The following is a 13,838-nucleotide window of genomic DNA, read 5'->3' as shown; positions in this document are numbered from 1 at the left end:
CCACGTCTTGGTCCCGCTGAGGAGGCAGGGTTTGAGTGGACAGGAAGTGGGTAATGGCTCTTCAGGTAGAAATCAAGGGTTCCCTTGCTTAAAACACTTGCAGAATAAACACTTGGGGATAAATGCCTTTCTCCTTCACAGGCTCACAAAACCCACCAGCACCGGCCAGTCATTTTCCTCTGGCCCCTGCCTTGCAGCCAGAATGCCTTTCTTTCAGTTATGCATGCTCTGCATTGCTCTGCCCTTTTGCTTGGTTTTTGAACTCAGAGTTCCTTCTCCCTGGGATATTTACAACACCCTCGACTTCAGTCTGACCAACTAGAATTCTTCAGCTGAGATGTCACCTCCTCCAGGAAGCTCTCCTTGACCTCCAGGCTGGTTCAGGTGCCTCCCTGGGGTGCCCATGGTTCTGGGGCTTCCCCTGCCACTGCTCTCACTATATGTACTAAGAGTGCCCTTATTTACTAACCTGTCACCACTCACTAGAAAAGACCCTGATGCTGGGAAAGACGGAAGGCAGGAGGAGAAGGGGATGACAGAGGGCGAGATGGTTGGATGGCATCACTGACGCAATGGACATGAGTTTGAGCAAGCCCTGAGAAATGGTGAAGGACAGGGAAGCCTGGCATGCTGTAGTTCATGGGGTCACAAGGAGTCAGACACGACTGAGTGACTGAACAACAGCAATACCCCTCAATACACGTTCCCAGTGCATACAGGTTTAGTGCCTGTTTTGCTAACCGTGGTGACCTCAGCAGCCAGCACTGTGCCTGGCACCTGGGAAGTAATCAGTAAACACTTGCTGAATGAATGAATGTGCGAACTGCCGGATGTGGAGTTTTTACGCAGGGAGCTTGTAAGATGAAGCTGGAAAGACAAGTTTGGCTCAGGGGCACAAAGCCTTGAATGCCCTGGCGAGGCATTTGGACTTACTCGAGGTACTCACAGAGGGTTCTGAAGTATAACAAGAACTTTGGCAGGGCTCTGCTTCTGATGGGCGAATCTGGCACCACACACCACATAATGGGTGAGGGGGGCTGGTTGGAAGTGGCTTTAGACTGGATTGAACCCCCTGTAATACCTCCCGCTCTCTCTTCCTTCTGGTGTGTATGAAACACACAAGAAAGACAAAATCAACATTTTCTTTCCATCATCAGCTCACAAAGTCATTATGCTGGACCCGTCCATTGCTTTGTCTGTAGAGATCATGGTCATAACTATACAGCAGCATCGTCCAGTAGAAATATAACACAAGCCACATACGTAATTTAAAATTATCTAGTAACCACGTGAAAAAATTAAAAAGAAACATGTGAAATGAACACATTAAAATTTTTATTGAAGCCCCAGATATTTTCATTTTACTACACAAGTGATTGAGCTATTTTAATCTTTTGTCTGTGTATTTTATACTTATAGTGCACCTCAGCTCAGACTAGCCATCTGTCTAAAGCTTTCCAGGTATGGCTTGCAGATATTTTACTGGATGACTTCCCTTCAAGGAAAAAGGGGAAGGGGCAGGCTGGACCTTGGGACAAATATGTGGTTTTACTACTTCGCAAAACATTACAGAGTTTCCTGCCCTGGGGCGGGCATGCAGCAAGGGCCTGGCAGGACTCAGTGGCTGTGTATTCCTCTTGTTCCTCTGACATTCCTTTTCTTCCTGGTTCCAGCGAGGGGCCAGTTCCAGCCAGACCCATGGTCTAGCTGTCCTGAATAGAGCTAGACAGGGTAAGTCATGAGATTCGCCCCCTGCCCAACACCCTCCCCCCCGTCCCTGCCCCGCTTCCTCTGGGGATTTGAAGGGAATTTTTCTGGGCGGAGGGAGCAAAGCCTAAAAGCTTCTTCAGTTTAAACATTGGTCAAGTGACACTCTGTTCTCATTATGGGTCTATCGAATAACTTGGAGTTAAGGTGGATAGGCAGGCTCCTCGAAGGGCTGTTGAACTCTGTCCCCAAAGCAGAGGCCGCTGGGACAGCTCAGATGGGTGGTAACTGAAGGCAGGGGAAGGAGGTGACAGTGGGCAGAGAGTGCAGGTGTAGATCCTAACTGATCCCTTAGCCAGTGGGAGGACCCAGGAGAAGGCAGAGGCCCTGAAGCCCAGCCTCCCTGCTTGGGCCAAGCTCCCACCTCAGACTATTCTTCACCAGTAAGCTGCAGTGATACTGTTATGGTTCGAGCAGATAATGTCACTGGTGTGCCTCCAATGTCACCCCTCCAATGGCCTATCTTACCCAGAGAAATAGCCCGAGTGATGACTTCCCTTCAAGGAAAAAGGGGAGAGGCAGGCTGGATCTTGGGACCATCTCTAACACCTTCTCTGACTTCACCATCTCTAACACCTTCTCTGATTTCATCCCCTGCTGTCTCTCTTCTGCCTGTGCTTGTTCAGAGCCTTTGCACTAACTGTTCCCTCTGCCTGGAACACTTTCCTCCTTTGGGCTCCCTCCCTCACCTTTCTTCAGGAAGGTGCTCAAATGCTCCTTCTCAGGGAGCTTTCCCCCCCTGCTATCCTGTCTAACAGCACAGCCTTCCCACCTGGGGACTGTTGTACTGAGGGAAGTAAGACAGAGAAGGAGAAATATTGTATGACACCCCTTAAATGGGGAATCTAAAAAGTGATACAAATAACTTATTTACAAAACAGATACAGACTCACAGACTTAGAGGAGGAACTTATGGTTGCCAGGGGAAAAAGAGGGAGGGAAAGGATAGTGAGGGAGTTATGCACCTTATGAACAGTTATATTTAAAGTGGATGATCAACAAGGACCTACTATATAGCACAGGGACCTCTGTTCAATGTCAGGTGGCAGCCAGGATGGGAGGGGAGTTTGGGGGAGAATGGACACATGTACATGTTTGGTTGAGTCCCTTTGCTGTCCACTTGAAACGATCACAATATTGTTAATTGGCTATATTCCAATACAAAATTAAAAAGTAAAAAAAAAAAAGAAATCACAGCCTTTCACATACTTCCTATCTCCCTGCCCTTAGTTCTCTGATTTCCTTTATTCTCTCATGTTTCTCCTTAGCTTTTTGCTGTCTAATATGCCATATATTCTTCTTATCTGTCTGGAATATTGTCTGTCTACCCCACTAGAAGATAAGTTTCATGAAGAGAGAGATTTGTGTAGAGAGATCCTAGCCCCTAGAACAGGCCTGGCAAATATAGGTGTTTAGAAAACACATGGACAGTAGAGAAAATTCTGGTTTCAAAATTAGATTGACCTTGAAGGTCCCAGTCCCAGCTCTAGTTGTGCAACCTTAGAAAAATGGCTTAACCTCCGTGTGTCCCAATCTCTTCATTTACAAGACTGCAAAAAGCGGACAATAGTACTTAGTCTAAACAGCTGTGGGTGAGAATGAAGAATATAATTCATCCAGCAAACATTTACTGTTCCCTTCTCTGGATCAGGGATTGTGTAGGTGCTGGAGCCAGCAGTGAGCAAAAGCAGTCCTGTCCCTGTTACCCTGAAAGGCGGTGGGAGGACGAGGGGCTCAAAGCACAGGTCCAACAGTAGGTCTTTGATGGCTCCATCCCCTCTGCCCTTACTCCAGATGCCATGACTGACAGTTGCCCCAGATAGACATTTTTTGGAGTATCTACCCTGCTCACAATGACCAACTTCACTCTGGGAATGAACCCCAGTAACCAGGATTCCATTCTGTGACCCAGCACTACGGGTACAGTTGATTGGATAGAAGTGAACTCCAGACTCAAGCTGTGTGTGTGTGCTAAGTCGCTTCAGTTGGGTCCAATTCTTTTCGACCCTATGGACATTTGCAACCCCATGGACTGTATCCTGCCAGGCTCCTCTGTCCATGGGATTCTCCAGGCAAGAATACTGGAGTGGGTTGCCAGTCCTCCTCCAGGGGATCTTCCCGGCCCAGGGATCAAACACTAGTCTCTTGCGTCTCCTGCACTGGCAGGTGGGCTCTTTACCACTAGTGCCACCTGGGAAGCCAAACAGTCTCCTTTGGCAATTTGAAGTCAGAGAAGAGACTCCATGTCAGCTTTATGGCATGTACTCACAGGATGCTAAGGGTTCCCTTCTGCCAGCTGAATTGGCAATACGAGGCTGGTCTGCAGAGAGCCGAGAATAAGAGAGGGGGTGATTTTAGCTACGTCCCAGGTCTTAGTTCAAGTCCTTCTCGAGACCTGGCTGTATTTCAGCCCTGAGATTCCATGACATACCCCCAGGGCTAGACAATAAACTCTCCTTTTTGCTTAAACTGGCTAGAGTTGGTTTCTGTTTTTTGTGAACAAAGAAGTGCACCCATAAGTTCTCTGTTCAGAACTATAATCTCATGGTCCCAATTTTACTACGTTTAATACATTAGGGCATACATTTTAATACATTAGCAATACTAGTCTACACATGCTGCCCCACCAAATCCCACCATGTGACGTATACTAGATGAGCAATAAATACAGATTCTTTTACGTGACTGGTCATCATAGGTGATCAAGAATGCTAGCCCTTCCTGCTGCCTGGCACACAGCACATTTCCTTCCTTGAGAATCTGCTCCCCAGTTTTGCTCAGCTGTGGGGAGTTTGATGGCATCTCAGACATGCCCTGAGCATAAGCAGGCCCCAGAGCCTCCAAGGCCTAAGGAAGCTCACCCCAACAGAGCTCAGGGAGAATGAGCCCTAGAACCCTTGGGGTTCATTCATGTTCAACCCTGAAATGCCTCCTCTCTCATCTCTCACTCCAGATCCTGAACAGTGAATGTTGGGGGTCCAAGCTGAACATGCAGATATTCCCAGGCTCCCCAGTCCCCCTTCCACACTTGCTGGGACCTGCTGGTTGGTAATGGCTTGTTACACTTTGTAAGAAGCAATGGAGAGTCTGTGCCTCCTCTCTTTGGATCTGAGTGGGTCTTTGGCCACTTTGACCACTTTGATCAACAACATGGAAGAAGTTATAATAATGCCAGTTTCCAAGCCCAGGACTAAAAAGAAATAAAATGTACATTTCTTAGGTGTTGAAACCAGCTTCCATTATGAGAAGGTCCACACATTTCAGCGTAGAGGTCCTTGAGTTTCCCAAATGAGCTTGGGGCTGACAGACAACATAGTAAGTCCTCTACATGCCAACGTCAAGTTGCAAACTTTCAAAGATGCAAACGTGCATTTGGTTTCAGCAAGGAACCAGAACCTGTGCCATCAACGTCACCCGTGAGTGAAAGTGCGGTTTGCCCTCTGTCTCCCATTGCTGACCATCCTTCAGCTTTACTATCGCCCACCGCCTCTCCCTCCTCCAGTCAGTAACTCTTCTTGCCTATTGACTCAATGCCAGCCTCTGTATGCCAGCTGTTATACTGTACTACTGTACTTTTCAAGGTATTGTAGATTCAGTTCAGTTCAGTCGCTCAGTCATGTCTGACTCTTCGCAACCCCATGGACCGCAGCACGCCAGGCCTCCCTGTCCATCACCCTCCCAGAGTTTACCCAAACTCATGTCCACTGAGTCAGTGATGCCATCCAACCATCTCATCCTCTGTCATCCCCTTCTCCTCCCACCTCCAATCTTTCCTAGCATCAGGGTCTTTTCAAATAAGTCAGCTCTTCGCATCAGGTGGCCAAAGTATTGGAGTTTCAGCTTCAACATCAGTTCTTCCAATGAACACTCAGGACTGATGTCCTTTAAGATGGACTGATTGGATCTCCTTGCAGTCCAAGGGACTCTCAAGAGTCTTCTCCAACACCACAGTTCAAGAGCATCAATTCTTTGGCACTCAGCTTTCTTCACAGTCCAACTCTCACATCCATACATGACTACTAGAAAAGCCATAGCCTTGACTAGACAGACCTTTGTTGGCAAAGTAATGTCTCTGCTTTTCAATATGCTATCTAGGTAGGTCATAGCTTTTCTTCCAAGGACCAAACGTCTTTTAATTTCATAGCTGCAGTCACCATCTCCAGTGATTTTCGAGCTCCCCAAAATGAAGTCAGCCACTGTTTCCCCATCTATTTGCCATGAAGTGATGGGACCAGATGCCATGATCTTCGTTTTCTGAATGTTGAGCTTTAAGCCAACTTTTTCACTCTCCTCTTTCACTTTCATCAAGAGGGTCTTTCTTCTTCATTTTCTGCCATAAGGGTGGTGTCATCTGCATATCTGAGGTTATTGATATTTCTCCCAGCAATCTTGATTCTAGCTTGTGCTTCATTTAGCCTAGTGTTTCTCATGATGTACTCTGCATAGAAGTTAAATAAGCAGGGTGACAATATACAGCCTTGACATACTCCTTTTCCTATTTGGAACCAGTCTGTTGTTCCATGTCCAGTTCTAACTGTTGCTTCCTGACCTGCATACAGATTTCTCAAGAGGCAGGTCAGGTGGTCTGGTATTCTCATCTCTTTCAGAATTTTCCACAGTTTATTGTGATCCACACAGTCAAAGGCTTTGGCATAGTCAATAAAGCAGAAATAGATGTTTTTCTGGAACTCTCTTGCTTTTTCCATGATCCAGCAGATGTTGGCAGTTTGATCTCTGGTTCCTCTGCCTTTTCTAAAACCAGCTTGAACATCTGAAATTTCACAGTCCATGTATTGTTGAAGCCTGGCTTGGAGAATTTTGAGCATTACTTTGCTAGCATGTGAGATGACTGCAATTGTGGGGTAGTTTGTGCATTCTTTGGCATTGTCTTTCTTAGGGATTGGAATGAAAACTGACCTTTTCCAGTCCTGTGGCCACTGGTGAGTTTTCCACGTTTGTTGGCATATTGAGTGCAGCACTTTCACAGCATCATCTTTCAGGATTTGAAATAGTTCAACTGGAATTCCATCACCTCCACTATTATAGATTAAAAATGTTTATTTTTAATTTTTTCTGTATTATTTGTGTGAAAACTATTATAAACCTATTAAAGTAAAGTACTGGATAGTTGATTGTGTTAGTTGGATACCTAGGCTAACTTTGTAGGACTTACAAACAAATCGGACTTTTGAACCTGCTCTCAGAATGGAACTTGTCTATATGAAGGGGACTTACTGTACAAACACTTGCCAGCCATGTAAGTGAGCCATATTCCAGCCTCAGTCACCTTTCCTAGCTGATACCACTTAGAGCAGAGACAAGATATCCAGGGAAGTCCTTCTTGAACTTCTGACCCATAAAGTGATAAACAAAATAAAGCTGTTGCTTTAAGCTGCAAAGTTTTGGTGTAGCTTTAGATATAACAATAAATAACCAAAACAATTGATGATCCACAATTTTCTAAATAAGGTGAGGGGATTTCATTCTCGCAAAGGAAGGGACTGTTGAAAAGAGGAAAAAAAAACCAGACTAGAAAACTATTCTAGGCTTAAAACCAGTCACACTATCAAACACCTGCAAATATTTTCATAGCATAGTACTTGCTGTGAAATATTGATGATATTTATTAATAATTGATAAGCAATAATGACTATAAATATCTAATATAATGCAACTTTTATGATTTTGGGAGTAATAATTTTAGAATATTTAATCCTACATTATAAGAGACAAATACAAGTAATTTAAATCTCATTCTTGTAAATCGGTTAAAAATTCTAACATGGCAAGTAGTAAATAACCTATGACTATTTGCATCGCTGAGATGAATTTTAATAGAAGAGCAAAATAATAAATATTATCTTTGAGGGAAAGTGGGAGGTTAAATTCAGCAAATCCTCATATTTTCCTACAGAAAAACCTTTTAGAAAACAGGTTTTTAATCACCAAAAATAAACGTATTCCTTGAGTGGGCAATATGTAGGAGGTCAGCTATTCCTTTATCACACTGGTTTTTTAATTTTGAGAATAACAACAGGAATTCTGAGAAGCCCATCCTTTCCCTTTGTTCTGAAGCAACATTTGGTTTCTGTGATGACTCCATCCTTAATGGCAATCTTCCTCTCTCTGACTCTGCAAGAGCGACCCTCAGGTTTTTCCATTTTTCTCAAATGTGTTTTTCTAGCAACTCCATGTTACTGAAATATTTTTATGCCTCTAGGGTTGCATTTCCATTAATTGCCATGTTTGTGTGTCTTCTCCCAAGACCAGGTTCAGTGAATATAGAAGTGCCTATGAATGCTGCAGTGTATCTCTTGCCCCATCCCCGCGCTGCCTGAGACTCTAATAAAGCCTAATGTTAATTTGTAAAACAAGCAAACGAAGCAGTAGGGAGAGGCAGACACCGATGTATGAGCTCCTACAGGGCAGCGTCTTCAGTGTTGGGAGAAGAGGATGGCAGAGGTGTCTCAGCTGAGCAGCTCACCCTGTCTGGCCACCACTGACGCTAAGACTCCAGATGAAGGGGAGGAGAGCCAAAGGATGTCTGGGATCCAGAAAGAGGGTAGCCCCCAAAGGCACAGCTGTCACACCAGCATTGAGTGGATCCCCAGTAGACTGTAACCAGAAGAACAAAAGCAGAGTCCATATGCTAATGCCTAGGCGCTTGGGTGACCAGCAGAGGTGACTGCCAGGCCCATTCCATCAGTGAGAGCTCAACTGGCTCAAGGGAGCCTGTGAAGGAGAAGGTGGCACCAGTGGGGTGGGAACCTCCCCATGGAGTCAGCTTAGGCAAAGTGAAGGGAAGTCTCAGCAGCAGCAGCAGCCACTCAGCAATGCCACCTAACCAATGCCACCCAACAGTCTGGTATAGAAACATGGAAGACAGAACAGAGAGACGTTGGAAACGACGTCTGCCAACAGACGAAAGGATAAAGAAGACGTAGTATGTGTATATACACAATAGAATACTACTTAATCATAAAAAAGAATGAAATAATGCAGTTTGCAGCAACATGGATGGAGCTAGAGGTTATCATACTAAGTGAAGTATTTCAGGAAGAGAAAGAAGTATCATGTGATATCATTTATAGGTGGAATATAAAATATGACACAGATGAACTTATTTACAAAATAGAAGTAGACTCACAGGCATAGAAAACAAACTTATGGTTTCCAAAGGGGAAAGAGGCTGGGGGAGGAATAAATTAGGAGTTTGAGACTGGTTGATATGAACTGTTATATATAAAACAGATAAACAATGAGGTCCTACTGTATAGCACTGGAAATTATATTTAATATCCTGTAATAAACTATAATGGAAAAGAATAAGAAGAAGAATATGTATATATATGGCTTCCCAGGTGGTACTAGTGGTAAAGAACATAACTACCAATGCAGGAGACTTAAGAGACGTGGGTTTGATCCCTGGGTCGGGAATATCCCCTGAAGGAGGGCATGGCAACCCACTCCAGTATTCTTGCCTGGAGAATCCTGTGGACAGAGGAGCCTGGCGGGCTATGGTCCATGGGGTTGCAAAGAGTCGGACACGACTCAAGTGGCTTGGCAGGCACACACACATGTATAACTAAATCATTATGTTATACAGTGGAAACCAACGCAACACTTTAAATCAACTGTACATCGATCAGAGAACAACATGGAGACATAAACAAGATTGTCCTTTTGGTCCCAAATTTGCCAGCAGGAAGCTGTGCTCACCCCTGTGCAGCTGAGAAAGTGCCCTGCTGACTTGGTGGCCGAGGTGCCAGGCTCTGTGTGTGGGTGGGGCTCTCCCTCGGCCTGGGATTTCCCCACCTCTTCCTTCCCCAGTGGACCACAGCCAGCCACGGGCTTAGGTGAGTTTAGCGTCAGAGTCGTCTGCTCCTTTGACTTCCGCGTTAGACGCTATGGGCCTCAAACTCTGAAACCTCCACCGCTTGGCCCAGTGTTCTGTTTGGGCACCTCTCCAGTCCCAGGTTAAGAGCATGGGATGTGGATGCCTCTGGGCAAACCAGGCTGTAATCCTGACCCCGTGCCAGCTACTTCATCAGTAACATAAGACCCATCTTGTAGGTGAAATGTGACATCTTCATCCTAAGCCATTTTTAAGGTGAAAAAATTGTCACCTGAACGTTGGGACACTCTAGCCAGTGACTTTCCTTCTGGCCCTCAGAAGAGCCCCAGTTACCCCTGCAGGGTCCTTCTCCCTCCTGCTTTGCCTGGATAACTCCCTTTAGTCCTCAAGTCAAAAGAACTCTCTTCTCTGAATGTCCATGGTCACCATCTTGGTCCCAGCAGCTGTCCTCTCGGTTGGTCATGGAGCCCTCCTAATGGTCCCTGCCACCACAGTTGGGTCCCTTAGCCAAAGCTCTGCTCTGGAGTGAACTTTGAAAACAGACAGCCCCTGCCCCATGAAATGGAGAGCCTGGGGAGGCAGCATCACACTGAAGGGATATGTCATAGGGAGGGCTAGGGGGCCTTCCCTAGCGGCTCAGATGATCAAGAGTCTGTCTGCAATGCAAGAGACTGGGGTTGGATCCCTGGAGGAGGGCATGGCAATGCACTGCAGTATTCTTGCCTGAAGAATCCCATGGACAGAGGAGCCTGGTGAGCTACAGTCCACGGGGTCACAAAGAGGGCACATTGGAAGAGGACACAACTGAGCAACTAACACTTTTCTCACTTTCACTAGGAGGGAAGACAATGGAGTGGGGGAGGAAGGGATCAGGGAAGGTCTTTCTCAGGTGGTGACATTTCAGCTATGACCTGATAGATGAGGAGAGGCTCACTGAGCGAGGGGTGGAGGTGGCAAGATATCAGGCAGAGCAAACAGTATGTGGAAAGACCCAGAGGCAAGAAAGAATTTGGCAGGGACTGAAAGGAGGCCTATTTGGCAAAGCTTGGGAAGCAGTGGGGAGTGACTCTCAGTGGCTCAGCGGTGGCCTCTGGATGGTCCCCGACCTGTAAGGTGCCTTCATGATCCCCACCATCTGGCCCTACTGACCTCCCCAACCTCATTCCGAGTCAGTTTCTTTGGAAGAGGGTAAAGCTAGTTTGGGATGGAGAAGTCTGAGTTCCCAGAAGAGCCCGTCTTCTCGGCATGATAATGTTCTGGGCCTGGTCTCCCTGTGGGCAGGGGACATTGCTGGGTGAACCCTGGTCTGGAGGGAATAAGCTGGCCCCTGCAAAACGGTGTGGGCTAGGGGTGGGGGTGGGGAGTCGCTCAGGAGAGAGAGAGATCCATGCAGACTTTGCTTTGGGGCCTCTGCTCTGCATCTCCTTTTGTTGTTCTCAACCTTCGGGAGAGCCTCGGCAAGCTTCACAGTTCTGTCTCAGCTCTTACTTAGGAAACTAACTCAAGAGCAGTGCCCAGAGTTGGGGTAAAGCAGATTGGGAAAGATGGGAAGATGCCTTGGAGATGCCAGATTTAAGACAACCAGTGGGGCAGCAGAGACTGGGGGCTTCATATTTGTTATTTGGGTATTAGAAGGGTGTCTTCTCCAGGTGGGAGAAGACATATGGGTTCTTAGTGCACAAAAACCCACCTTTCCTGGTGCGTGCGGCTGGACCAGCCAGTGTAGGGTTGTGGGGAAAAGGCATCCCCCAGAAATGGAGGAGCGGGGCAGGGCCCTGCAGACTGAGGATGACAAGTGCAGAGAGGCATGGGGGGTAAGAGAAGGAAGGGCAGAGCTCTGCGTATGGTCCTACCACCGGGGTCTGCAGGTGATGGAAGACGTCGGGGAACGCTACCAACGGCGCCGTGCTCCTAATGCTACTCTTTCACACAGATGTGAAAATCCTCAGAAAACCTCGCTAAGTTTCATAAGTGAGAAGAAAACATAGGAAGGTTTGTCTGACCCTGATGCATCTGGCAGAGGAAAAAGCAGGTCAGAAGTAACAGATAGCCCTGCCCTTGAGGCGTGGTGCGGGGAGGGGTATGGGATCTCTGCAGGGGTGGGCAGCCAGGTGCCTGGACAGGGGTTGGCAGCGGCAGCTTTGGGTGAGCAGAAGCCCCCTGGGCCTCAGGGTCCCTCTTTCCTTTCCCCCCTCCCTGGCTCCGTGGCTAAGCGGAGAGTTGGACGTGCTTGTGGGCTAACACCTTTATTCTGCCTGTGTCCCAGATTCCCCAGGGCCTGGGGAAGAGGCTCGTGTGGTCTGGGTTGCAGCCCAGAGTCAGTCCAGGACAGGCACATGGAGCACCTTCTGGAGAGGCTGGAGACGTCTCACCAGAGGGTGTCACTTGGTCTGGGCCTTTAAATCTGCTTCTCCACTGAGGGACGGCAGCTGCATCCCGGCCAAGGGGTGGAAGCCGGGGACCTGCTCTTGCTCTTGGATCTGGTCTCTCAGGCGCTGGATCTCCAGGCGCTGCATCTCGATGATTCTCCCAGTTTCTTCCTGCACATTCAACCTCATGGTGGGAGGGACACTGGGCAAGTCCTCGCTGGACACTGCAGGGGACAGGGCAGGGTTAAGGTTGGGAGGTCTGTCCCCGGACTGCTGTAAAGGTTTTCAGACACAGCTTATCCTTCCTTCCCCCACCAGCCCCGACCCCCACCCCTGTACTTGTTCATGGAGCACCTATTATGGGGTAGACATACCATCCCAGACACTAGGAATAAAGAGAGGAGCCATTTCACCCTCTAGCAGTGGAGAAGTGAAGAGACATGCTTTGGAGTGATACGGCAAATGCGGAGCCTGACCTCAGCCCGGCCCCTCTTCTGATCCCCCCAGTCTGCCTGCTCTGAGGTCCCTCCATGCGCGCTGCTCATCCCCCACACCCCCACAGAGAGAGGGTGCTGCTCTCCTTGTTGACACAGCTTGGCCTCGAAGCTGCCCGTCCTCATGTAAACCTGCTCCTGGAGATGCCTCCTGCTGTGGTCACCCACGCATGTTCCCTGAGGACATCCCTGGAGACCCTCAGCCCTCCTCCTGCCTCTGTGCTGCCATCCTCCTGCGCAATGCCGGTGTCCATGGCTCATCCTACTGCCGGGCCTCACAAGGTCCAACTCTCACCATTAACGTGCTTGGCCTGCCCGCCAGCTCTGTGCCTTCCCTTCCCTCGCCACGTCCAGGGTGTTTCAGTCCAGTGCTCCATTCACCTCTTCTTTGGCTGAATTTAGAGCTCATCTTCTTGGACAGCTCCATGTTTTACCCACCAAATGGGCTCCTCTTAGATTCACTCCCTTTTCTGTCCAGTTAGACCCACGGTGAGTTTCTTCTGTCATCATGACAGCAACTTTGATATACTAGATGCCTTGTTGCTCTGCTCCCAGGTACCCTGCCTAGCACAAACCCGAGATAACCCGACCATCCAGGGTCTCCACTTTCACATCTGGCCTGCTGCACACTACCTGTAAAAGTAACATGTGAGATTCGAATTCTTGGTTTCCAAAAGACGGACTTTATGTACATCAGCAAACTCTCATATCCTACAGTGGCACTCAGGAACTTCAATCCCTACTCCAACTCCTTTCTCCCACTTAGAAAGAAAATTGTGATAAAGTCTATATGACGTCACATTTACTCTCTTAACCATTCCTAAATGTACTGTTTAGTAGTGTTAAGTACATCCACACTGTTGTGCAACAAGTCTCTAAAATTCTTCTCATCTTGAAAAACTCAAACCTCATACCCATTATATAGCTCCGCGACTTCCTTGCTTGCAGCCTCAGCAGCTACCACGCTGCTTCCTGTCTTTCTGAATCTGACGACCCTAGGTACCTCAGATCAGTGGAATCATGTGGTACTTGTTCTTTAGGGTCTGGCTTAGCATAATGTCCTCAGCTTCATCTATATTACATGTCAGAATTTCCTTCCTTCTTAAGGCTGAATAATATTTCATTGCATTCTATACCACATTTTGGGAGAAGGCGATGGCACCCCACTCCAGTACTCTTGCCTGGAAAATCCCATGGACGGAGGAGCCTCGTAGGCTGTAGTCCATGGGGTCACTAAGAGTTGGACACAACTGAGCGACTTCACTTTCACTTTTCACTTTCATGCATTGGAGAAGGAAATGGCAACCCACTCCAGTGTTCTTGCCTGGAGAATCCCAGGGACGGGGGAGCCTG

At 47.6% G+C, this 13,838-nt stretch overlaps 1 protein-coding gene across 5 annotated transcripts in view; it reads right to left on the bottom strand.

Annotated features, from left to right (window-relative positions):
• Positions 1 to 11,852: 11,852 nt before the first annotated feature.
• The window catches only part of CFAP57 (cilia and flagella associated protein 57), a 69,055-nt gene continuing 67,069 nt past the window's right edge, over positions 11,853 to 13,838 (bottom strand). For all 5 annotated transcript variants that reach the window (XR_015157441.1, XM_086383335.1, XM_086383344.1 and 2 more), the window contains one exon: positions 11,853 to 12,215. Coding sequence is in view for 4 of the 5 variants with exons in the window: in XM_086383335.1 (XP_086239461.1) it covers positions 12,004 to 12,215 (212 nt within the window). In the remaining variant the exon portion in view is untranslated. The remainder of the gene's footprint in view (positions 12,216 to 13,838) is intronic.

Source organism: Bos grunniens, chromosome 3, assembly GCF_055505025.1.
Source record: "Bos grunniens cultivar Pamir isolate PY7600 chromosome 3, Bosgru_T2T1.0, whole genome shotgun sequence".
Classification (NCBI taxonomy): domain Eukaryota; kingdom Metazoa; phylum Chordata; class Mammalia; order Artiodactyla; family Bovidae; genus Bos; species Bos grunniens.
Note: the sequence above shows the minus strand (reverse complement) of the source record. Positions and strands in the feature narration are given on the sequence as shown.